We start from the raw sequence: 12,021 nt of genomic DNA on the forward strand, positions 1-12,021 counted from the left end.
AATATATGGCATGATGTACATTTACGCTAGAAATTTGGTATGAGAATTAATGAAATTGGCCAGTGTGCAATATTTCAAAATTGACTTCGTAACAAATTAGCATTCGGTGCAAACTATGAAATTGATCACACAGTCCATTATGCTACACATTTGGATGTACACATTTTTTAACACAATGAAATTCTGTTAGTGTTCATTCAAAGCTCGTGTGACCAATCAACTAGTCACAGTTCTGGGCATTATGCAACGTATGTGTTGTTGGGTTACTTTTTTTTTTTTCGTACATCAGTTCCGACATTTTTACCTTTGTACCAATATCTTCACAAACCTTGTTAATCACTCTCTGCCTAAATCGTAACAATTCGTCTTGGGTTATGTCGTATGTGGGTCTAGCCATTTTGAGTTTGACCCGTAATAACGCAACTGGAGCAGGACTTAATGGGACTACAGAAGTAGAGCAACGCTAAACTGGCAGGGCTGTCATTGGAACGACGCCTCGACCACTCGATCGTTCAAGGGTTGAGTCGGCCGGAAGTTGTCGACAAGCAATCCCTCTTCGCCCCGGAAAGAGAAGTCTCCTTTTACGTGGTTCTTTAGGCGTCGGAATTCCTCCATCTGTGGTTGAAAACAGAAATAATGCTCTTGAAAAAAAATATCCAACAACAACAACAACAACAACAACTCCCGGACATAATGAATAATGATATTCAACTATTCACGTTAGAGCTCCCAAAGCGTACTTGCAAGTTGGCCTGGTATAAATGAAATTGTTTTGAAAAGCAAATACCATAGAAGTAGGATTTTGAGAGAATTTCCCCAGTCTCTATGAAATAGTTTTTACCGTTTACATGACACAATGAATTTCCCAAATCTCATCTACGTTGATGTCACCAATCTTTATCTTTAGTATATAACGAGAGCACAAAATATTCAATTAATTTGTACACTGACTGACGATAAATTTTGGATGATATTTAGTAACACATTACGTTTTGAATGGGTTGATTCAATTGAACTGAATTGAACTGACCTGAACTGAACTGACATTACGGAATCAAAATATTCCCTTGCAGACATGAAACAATATCTGAAGACTAGTTAAATTTTAAAATCAGGCCGGTAAATTGTAGTACACACACTTTTACCAATGAGTTGCCCGAGCAGACAAAAGCGCTTTTGATCATGATCGTGTCATGATAATTTCGCATTCACGTATTTCTAACGAGACCATTTATTCTTCCTTTTTTTTTTTTGAAAATCATGGCAATCACATTTGCTGAACAAATTTGATTCACATAGGCTTGTGATGAAGTGGGCCATTCAAAGGACTCAAATGCGTGTGTGGTGCTGGGGAAAGTTAAGAAGTATTTGTTGTTGTTGTTTTTTCAACGTATAAATAAATTGATGAGATCGATAAACACACGCGCCTGAGATATCGAAATGGTGAGCGGGTATCGGAAGATTATCCACGTGACTCTCTCGTAACAAGGGGGCGTGGTCAAGGATCCCTGGTAAGTCCAAAAGTCATGCAGCTGGGGATCTGTACAGAAAAGGGTAAAACATGTGAAGAACAAAATAGTGACAATATCTCTATTTTCATTGGCTCTGGTAACTTAACACATGCACCAATGAAATTTACGCCTCAAGATGAGGCAGAAATTCATGCGTCCAGCACACATTTTGTGAAACCCACTCCACGTGCTCACTGAACACTAACTGGCAAATTTACACAATCATAACTGCAATTAGTCATCTTTATGGTTTCGCCAGAGTTATGTCAATGCAGAAGTTTTGGCTATTCACCAATACTGAACAATGTCTACGCAGAGGCTGATTAGAATAAATGCTTATTTCAATTTTTATGAATAAATAAGTGAATGAATTAGTAAATAAATGAAAAAAGTAAATTTATATAAACATAATTTTCATCATCGTTATTATCATCATCATTGATATTATTATCATTTTTTTTTTTAACCATCATCGACATTCTTTTGGTGAATATTATTCATACTTGCCACCCCTGTTCGGCATACATTGAACGTACACATGTGGTTGCAGGAGTTAAGGAATGTTCGTAGAAAACGAAAACAAAGGGAAAACCCTTACAGGAACGGATAAACAATATTCAGAAAATTTAGCGTTCCTCAACTTATAATAGAGATCTCGTGATCGCATCCATGCATTCACGTTCACAGAAACAAGGCCTTCTACCACATAATTATCTATAATTCATAACGACGAGTATGCTGGCGAACGAACAATATTGCGGCTGGTGAAGATTAACTCTCGCATACGAGAAGATAGTGTCCAAGAAAAATGATGGTTGGACGTGGTGCCATCTTTTAATTCTTTTCCCTTTTCTTCGTCCCTTCTCCTCTTTTTGTTCATATTAGCACTATGTAGCATAATGCATTATATTTTAATGTTAGCACTATCTTGAAATTACTGCTACTATCATTACTATTACTACAACGATGTTATCGTCGTCGTTCTCTTCCTCATAGTCATTATCATCATCATTCTAAGTAATTCTGGTCCCTTCCGTGATGACGTCACCATACTTTTTGTTTTGTTTCTTTTTGTTTGTTTTTTTGTGATCACTGCAACGATCGCGATGCTTGGATCATTTTGGTGAGTGAGGACGGTTTAACAACTGCGCAGACATCCGAGGTTTTACAGTTAGTCGGGGGCGGCGATTGACATCGTAGAGGGGGTTTGTCTACTTTGCAATCGCAATGCAATACTCAATAGTAGGAGTTTGTGTGTGTGTGTGTGTGTGTGCGTGTGTGTGTGTGTGTGTGTGTGTGTGCGTGCGTGTGAGTGTGTGTGTGTGTGTGTGTGTGTGTGTGTGTGCGTGAGTGCGTGTTGCTGAACCCACAACCAACTCACATGCAAACGGTGTTATGCTTCGTGGCCTTGTTATATTACTCCTAGAAACCGACAGTTATTTTGTCTTCTACTTGGAAGGCAACATTATTGCAAGATTAAACCCCCCCCCCCCAAAAAAAAAAAAAAAAAAAAATCGCCTTTGAGTTATCTTGTCAATTCACATGACTTCGGCGTTTGAAACTAGAAGACTCTCTGATACAAGCTCGAGGAAAAATTATATTCATAAACTAATTAAATTCAGGACAATCTAAAAACACTGCAAAATCAAACATATTTGGAAGCTTATCAAATGTAATTCAAAAAATCATGTTTTCGAAATTTTCAGACCACTCATTTAGAATTAAGAAATATCAGTTTGTAATGTAATTTACATGTAGCATATGATATATATATATAATATGACTTAATTAGAATAAGGACTTTCTATTTTAGATAGAAACCATCGTTTTCTCTTCTTCTCCTCCTCCTCCTCCTCCTCCTCCTCCTTCTCCATCATCTTCTTCTATTCTCACGATATCCTCGTGTTCCGACACATCTTTCCTTGCTCCTGGTCAGAATGGTGTATGCACACAAAGTGGCAGGCCACCTGTTATCTTTAGTCAAGCAAACAAGGACTGGTTACTGGAGAAGCCTCTTGCCCCTACTAGGGAGGTCTTCCCTGCCCCTACTCATCGCCGTTCTTTGCCGACAAAACGGACGGTACAGATGGCGCAACTTCAAAACGACAAAAAAATAGTGATGCTGCTGATAGCCAGGAGCGAGATTAGATTGAGGCATTAGGTTATTAGTCATAAACTGTCAATACCTTAAAAATCATCGAATTATTAAAAACCTATTGCTGGAGTAAAGAAAATTTTCCACCGCCAGCCCACCCTATTCAAATACGGGCACCTAATAAAATACAATCTAATCATTATAAACGTCTTTCGAGAGGCGAATATGCAAGCATTTCGGAGCTGGTGCGCGCTCAGATTTTGTGTACCCAACGGTCGCCAGTCACTGACGGACGAGCCAGTGTGTTAACTGGAGTTTAAATACAAACTAATACACGTGTGCGTCCAGCCGCGCGGGGATCCGCCATTATGGCTTCCACACGTTCGAGCGTCAAAGTCTGGTTCTATTTGCTTTGTCCCATAGGTATTGATTATGAGTGATGAAGGAGTGATGCCTTTGTGATTGGCCTATAGTTCGCTTCATCGACACACTCGCTAATCTACGGCGGCGCAAATTGTTTCTGCAATCTTCGTTAGTCGTCAGCGGACGAGCTCGCGCGCAACGTGAAAGTCGTCTTTTTTCCTCCATCCTCATCACTCTCTCTATCTCTCACTCACTCTTTCTCTGTTTTACCCCCATGTTGATTACCTTAATGGGTCCCGTAACGGTCTAAAACTCTTAGTGTGTTCGTATGAAGAAGGTTAAATTGAATTATGACGCCACACACGTATGTACACACATACACACTGACACACACACACACACACTTCTGTCGCGTTGAATGCAAGCGAGAATTTATTTCGTCTGAAAACAAACTCGCCAACCGAGGCGTGTGCTGTTTGCATCCTCCAGTCGCAGGCGCGGGGAGGTTCCACTGTGATAGCGCAATCGATGAAGGAACGAGCGCTGTTTGGAGAAACTATTTCACGTGCGGCTGAAAGGTGCACGGAATTATAAACACTGCCCTTCAGTAATAGCTTTATTACCTAAACAGGGGAGCAAACTACTACGAGAGGGGGAAAAAGGCGCCTGCCAGTGAGCACGAAGTAGGCACGGTTACCATCAATGGGAGGGCCCTGTCGTTATTTGAACCCGATGTGTTGCTTTCCAGGACCAAATGAATATATCATTTTGGTTGATCTATGCTATCGCGTTTCATCCGTCATCAATTACCGTTTGGCACGTGACCTTTACGTGGTTGGGTTCTTTGGTGAAAATTGCTAGGTTACAATTATTAAAAAAAAAAATCTTCAAGTTTCACAGCATGTGATATATTTTCCAAAAAAAAATGTGGCATTTATTAAGTCGTTGAGATTGTGAGCTCTTCGTGTCTTAATTGTTTTTGTTTGTTTGTTTGTTTACATCAGAAACTGCACATTGAGTAATATATATATATATATATATATATATATATATATATATATATATATATATATATTAGTATATATATATATATATATATATATATATATATACTAGCAGCACCCGTGGAAATCCACGGGTCTGAGGGCCCCATATTTTTAGATTTATATATATTTCTTTCGTCCCATTTTATTAGTTGAAGCGAAAGAACTTCCTGTTTGTTTATGTTTTGTTTTGGTTTTTTTTTTTTGTACATGAGTCCTCTCTGGCCCCCACAGACACACATCTTTTCTCTTCATTCGTAAGCTTGAAAGAAGCTTACATTGTATGTCATGATTCATACTTCTTTTACCACATTTTCATAAAAAAAAATATTTTCCCTCCCAACGAAATCCCATCTAATAAGTTGTCGTCCGTTCCTAATGTTAATACACCTGTTTGATCGATCACTACACACACATAATAACACACACACACACACACACCTTTTCGGTTCAATAAAAAGATGCAAATGGGTTATATCATCATTTATATCTCTTTTCCGACGTTTTTATTTGAAAAACCCGTCTGTGCTCCTTCCACCCGATGACAATCTCATCTGAGGGTTATGACTTGTTCCTGAAATGCACTTGATGGATCATTCATTGATTCAACCTTCTCTCTCTCTCTCTCTCTTTCATTCTGATGTTCTTTAATTTCCTCTCGAGAACATGTGTCTATATAGACAAAGTCAGACTTTTCATTAAACCACCCCTTCATGTGACTCGGACTTTTGTGGTATTTTCTTACTTCATGTTTTATATATTTCATATTTGTTTGTTTTCTTTAAAAAAAATTGTGGTGTTTTGTGTTTATAGTATAAATTGTCACTGGAAGTACGCTAAGAATTCCACTGCTCAGTTGTACAGGATATAAATAAGAGTGTAAGAGAGGGTGAGAGAGGGAGAGGAAGAGAGAGCTCGATAAATTTCCAGAGAATATTTTCTGTCCTCTTTCTCTTTGTCTCTTTTTTAATTGATAGCATTGTTTTTTCTCCCCCTTTCGAGAACACGTGTCTGCATGAACGAAATAAGGCCTTTCAGAAAATGACCTGACAATCTGATCTGACTCACTGAGAGAGGGAGAGGAAGAGAAAGCTCGACAAATTTCCAGAGAATATTTTCTGTCCTCTTTCTCTGTCTTTGTCTTTTTTTTTCTCTTCATGAAAAAGCTGAAAAGTGGCGTATGTCATGAATAATATTCAATTTACCACGTCATTTAAAAGAAAAAAAAAACCCACACAACGGCAATATGTTTACATATCCTCGCCCGTTTATCTGCTTCAGACTGTACATTATCATTACCATCATTATTATATGAATACTATTATTGTATCATCATTTAATAAATATTATTTTGGGAAGGGGGATAGTCATTATAGGTTTAATAAGTAGGCATCCGTGGGTATCCATGGGTCTCAGGGCCTCGTATTTTTTCTGTATTTCTTTTCCCACGTTATGGGAGAAAGAAGAATATTTTCGTCGTCATTTGCTCCCTCTTTTTTATTTTTATCACCAAAACTTGGTTTGATGCACCATAGAACCATACATTTGATGTCCACTTGTAACTTCAAAAATTGGCGGTCAAAGCGAGGGTTTCCCCCGCGTCCGCTCGTCTTATGAATATTCATGTTTACAGCAGCCATGCAGTAAACGAATGAACAGCGGCGCGTGTACTCTGATATGGAAGGGTACGATCGGCGAGGACAAAATTTAAGTGGATATTTAGCCGTCCTGAACAGTCTGAGTACAATGATACCCGACTTGAGAGTAAACTAAATGACGTACCTGAGCTGCATAGTATCCTGCAGTTGTGCAAAATACAATAAAATAACAGCATTCGTTGTTTTCATTTGGGCACGCCAATGGCGAACGTCGCTGTACGTAAATGCCCTTGTACTAACAATGACCGCGCCGTGTATTGTACCATAATGAGTGTCCATATCACGCGCACGCAGATAGTGTTTCGTGTAACCATCGTCAATACATACACAGGCGCAGGCCACACACTGGCATACCGTACCCGAGAGTACATTGTGTGCGTGCGTGCGTGTCCGCCGGAATATGACAGAGATTTCGCTGCACGCCATCATATTTTTGATTTTAGTATCCCCACTGTCTCTGCAAGCTAAAAGATGGACGATCGAGAAAGGCAGGAGTCCAGCGCAGGATCGGTGAATATTAAAACGCTCGGCTCTGACGTCACGCACAAAAATGCATTATGCATCTATCTCATTAATTTCTCTTTGTCGTCCTCGACGTCGACACGGAGGCGGAGCGCGAACGAAACCCGGTCCAAGGCACGTAGGAGACCCTCCCGCTGCCGACGGCACCGGTCTCGGGGGCCCGGAGCCGACGGCTCGGGAGGAGATAGACAAACCAGCAACGCCGGAATAAAACAGGAAATACATAAGGCCCCGACAACAACAACAACTTCGCCTTTTACTGTTATAGATATATATATATATATATATATATATTCATTGTCGTCAACGTAAAGGACACGGAACGTGTATATTTACTATACAGTATGCCCCCCCCCCAAAAAAAAAAAAAAACAAAACAAAACAAAATACAATCAAACTTTCGCATTAACACCCAATATGATTAAACTGTCTAAATGCTACTTCCGGGTCTTAAAACATAACATCTTAGCTACATTTTGCAGAAACCCCCATTCAATTTGGTTAAGCGGTCACAGAGAAATTTGAAAAGTTGTAAAGCATGTCGTGAGTCTGATTCTTACAAGTTTAGAACTTCGATGTTTTTGTGTGTGAATACAATAGACAGAACTTGGAGGGAAGAGATTCTCGACATCCTCTACAAAATTCCTCATTTCTCTTTGGCCATCGAAGTTAATCGAATGGGCTTTTCTGTAAGATGTGGGCAATGAGTTATAGTTTCATACCCTGAATTTGTATTTCGATTGATTCACTTCTTTTAAAGATAGCATTGCCGAGGGTCCCGTTGTAATTTTTTTGGGGACATACGGTACTTTTGTCACACAAAAGCAACTAAGCAACTAAAAAGCATATTAGCACTGCAGCACATAAAATCATTCATATCATCAATGCCCATCACCATTATTTTGAACCTTTCATTCTGATTCCTCAATTATTGATTTTGAAAGACTACTTCTAGGTAGCAATCAATGTTCTGGGCGTTATATGACGCGACTCTGACGACCTTTGACAAAGTGATCATAAGAAAACTTTCATAACGATAATGATGATGATGACAATGATGGTGGTGGTGATGATGATGATGATGATGATGATGATGATGATGATAATGGTGATGATGATCAAGACGATCATTATCTAATACAGATTGCAAATGGTTTTTTTTTTTTTATAATTTCTTCCATCACAAGAAAACCATATTTCTCAGTCTGTGTAAAACGAGAAGGTCAGTATATTCATTTTGTTTTCGAAAGTCAAGCATTCTACTTTCATGGATTGCATTACGCAGATATGTTGTTAGGAAGTTGGGATAAAGACATTGATTAAATTTAGAAAGTGAAAAGAAAGAAAAAGAAACGACAATTCTGTCATTGTTAGATCGTCAGGGAGAAATTGTATCATTGCTTGACCGTTACAGTTTCCTCCGCTTTATCGGGACAATCTTCCAGTAATAGGATTGTGACGATCTTGACCTTGAACTCTTTTGAGCGCCACGTTTATTTCCCGTCTATGGGTTTGTGTGTCGGATTTGTGCACTTTGCCTCACTGGTACAGAAAGAGTACAGTATAAGAGGTTTGTGAAGCATTAATTACACCCAAAACAAAAAATTTGCTCACAAAAACTGTTAAGTAAAATGCCCTATTGCGTGAATCATGAGGCTTCCGTATACAAAGGTTTCCCTTCCTATTTTCAGTTTCATGGTTATTAATGATCGGTCGAATGAGGGTACAAATCCCGGCAATTGATTTGAAATATCCACTGAATTGAAAGAGATATCCCCGATTATATGGAAGGCTCGGCGCTGATGAAAAGGGGATAAAAATGTTTCCATCATTTTGAATTCATAAATATCGCTAATGTTGCATAATGGCGCGTGCATGCATTCTCGTCACCCTGTAGCTAAGAAGGCATGGAAAGGTTTATGCGAGTCTCCACAGAGTGGCGGGCATTGCATTCTTTCGTGGCGTCCAATGAGTAGGATGTGGGAGACATCTGTCCAAACTGTCCAACAAGTCGAGCCGGATACCCGATACCATGCGGGAAGTCGAACCGGATTGATCGGCGTGCCGGTTGCCCACCAAACTTTAATTGAAGTTTCGACAAATTTGATTGAATTCGGGGAGCGCCAGCACAGTTCCCGCGCGCGATTGCAAGATGTGGGGACAGAGAGAGAGAGTGAGGGGGGGGGGGGGATAGAACAAAAATAGAAAGAGAACAGGAAAGGAGCTGTTGGGACATAGTGAGTTTGAAAGAGAAAGATAATGATAATGTAAAATATATGCATTGAAATGACGAGAATGAATCATCGACATAGACAAAAATGGAATGTGATTTAACAGTTTAAACTCCAGAAAGAGGGGTGGAGCGGTGACAAAGAGACAAAGAATAAAAGAAATAAGGACGACATGGTAGGAACAACACGTGACAATAGGAATATATCAATAGGAGAGAGGGAGAGAGAGAGAGGGAGAGAGAATGACGAAATGTGATAATGTGATAGAATATTGACGACAGTATTAGAGACACTGTACGGTAGATGTGATGGGGTGTGATGGACGAATTAGAAAACTTTCGGCATTGTTTTACGAACAGAAAGTAAATTCTGAAATCAGTTGGTGATCCGTTACCGTTGCGATAAAGATATTTTGAAAACATCGCTTTCCTTGTGTTTATGTATTTTAATTGCTCCTTTATTCTAATGATAATTCATCATAAACATGAAGTTGATTAACTTATGGTTATATCCAATTATCCATATGAGCACCGGGTACATGTTGCAAAAAATTACAGCTTGTCGCCGGAAAATACTCTTTAAAAAAAAAAAGTTAAAAACCATTAACGCACAAACCTATGAAGAAATCACATTATTTTCTACAATGAGAAAAATAAATGACACAACAATGAAAGGAGGCAGGCGAAGGAAGACATTGCAACAAATTGGATAGGAATAAGGAACCGGCGACGGATGATGATCAGATGGAAAAAGAGACTAAATAAGTCGACAAAAAAAAAGTTGTTGTCTGTTAAGGTTTTCAGCAGTTTATCATCATCCAGCAGCTTTGCGGCGCTACAAAGTACAGCCCGCCCTTTCGGCTGTGTCGCCTTTCCTCGTGTCGGCCGGGCAAGGCGACTTGTGGAGGGACTTGATCGTATTGCAATCTTAGGTGGGCCGAGTCGAATCGATGTCGTGAGGCCGGGAAACAGCCACGCTGGGCCGGTTGCGGCACGTCTATACCCTCGATCATGTTCACAGATGTACGATAAAATGCTGGATAGTGTATCTTCTAACGGTTCCCTGATTGGCCGAATATCTCCAGGACATGTCCGAGATTTCGGCTGAGAGAATGAATCGCTTCTTCAGAATTTCTTACTTTTCCCCCCTTTTTCTTTGCGGGCAGACCGCGGCGAGATTCCATTGTTATTGAAAACCTAGAAACTTCGTGCATTTTTGACCGACTAAACGAGACGGTCGCCGGAGTAGCATGTCGCTGTGTGCTGACCGCCTCTTGAGGGCGTTTGCCGAACAGGTGTTCTCAAACCTTCGATGAAACGTGGTATCGGTTTTTGTCCGAGTGAAACGTTACCTTCAAAGAGATTTTTGCGTGAGCTTAAATCACAGCCGTCACGTCGCCTACATTACAAAAGCACTGAAAAAAAAAACCACAAAACAAAAACGCGCTGCACTAATACCTTCCTATCCGGGCTGAAATAAAACTGGATTTTTAGGACGCTATACGTTTTTAGATTGTGTAACTGCGAAGTGACGACAGAAAAGTGACGCCCACACCAACTCTTCATGCGACATAGCTGTGTCTCACTCCTGTTTGTCCATCTTTGATATCATCTGCTCGATTAGAAGTGAACGGATTGACCCTTTTATGTCCATGAGACTGGAGCTTCAACATTTGACTGTTATAGGTTTCACACCTGATGATCTGTAACCCTTTGTCATCTTGACAAGATTGCCCCCCCCCCCCAAAAAAAAAAAGAAACAAAAAAAAAAAAAAAGAACAAACTTCAACCAGTGAAAAGGGGTTTTTACTTACTGGAATATATGAATTTCAGTTCAGGAAATCCTGCATTTCCATGAGTATTTCCATTTCGGAATTTAAATCTACACTCGTTTGCGGCGCACGGACGCACACATATTTATGTACATGAAATAATTCCTATTATGTCAATGTACTAGTATATTTTTTGTATCAGCGCAATCCGACCTTCGGTCGCCAAGCAGATCTAAATAAAGACCCCTTTTTTCAATTCGATTAAATACACACAGATATAACAAAGGACACTCTTTGATGTATTTTCAAGGTTGAAATTCCCAAAGTCATTGTGCCAGATGACTGTTTTCATTCTCTAATCTCATTTATAGTGTTAGTTCTCTAATCTCACTTACAGACAAGTCATTACTAGTGTATAGATACCATCACAGCTTCCAATAAACAGCTGGAGCTGGCTTAGGCAAAGATGTCACTCCTACATCCATTGATCTTTATTAGCTACTATTATTATTTCAACAAAACTAACCTCTGAAATGATGGACTGCTATAAAGATTGATTGAAAGATGCATGCTTACCTGGTAGAAGGCAGCTCGGGTGAAATGGTGTGGTAACAGACAGGGTCCTGCCCTGTTCGTAAAGAAATTGTAAAAAAAGGGGAAATCAGTCAATATAATCATGAGGAACCAGACCTCCAGCTAGTCTGTGGATTACCAGAAAAAAAAAATTATCCATAAAGCAAATGGAATAAATTTGATACAATATTGTTGTTACAAAAAATTGATACAAAAAATTGTTACAAAAAAAGTCTAAATAATAGTGATAACCT

At 39.5% G+C, this 12,021-nt stretch overlaps 1 protein-coding gene across 1 annotated transcript in view; it reads right to left on the reverse strand.

Moving 5' to 3' along the window:
* Nucleotides 1–480: 480 nt before the first annotated feature.
* LOC140232554 (carbonic anhydrase-related protein-like) overlaps nt 481–12,021 on the reverse strand; it is a 69,585-nt gene continuing 58,044 nt past the window's right edge. Inside the window, exons 7-9 of the mRNA XM_072312650.1 lie at nt 11,771–11,822; nt 1,428–1,540; nt 481–615 (exon numbers count right to left, since the gene is read on the reverse strand). Of these exons, the coding sequence (XP_072168751.1) occupies nt 481–615; nt 1,428–1,540; nt 11,771–11,822 (300 nt within the window). The remainder of the gene's footprint in view (nt 616–1,427; nt 1,541–11,770; nt 11,823–12,021) is intronic.

The sequence above is a fragment of the Diadema setosum genome, chromosome 9, assembly GCF_964275005.1.
Source record: "Diadema setosum chromosome 9, eeDiaSeto1, whole genome shotgun sequence".
Taxonomy (NCBI): domain Eukaryota; kingdom Metazoa; phylum Echinodermata; class Echinoidea; order Diadematoida; family Diadematidae; genus Diadema; species Diadema setosum.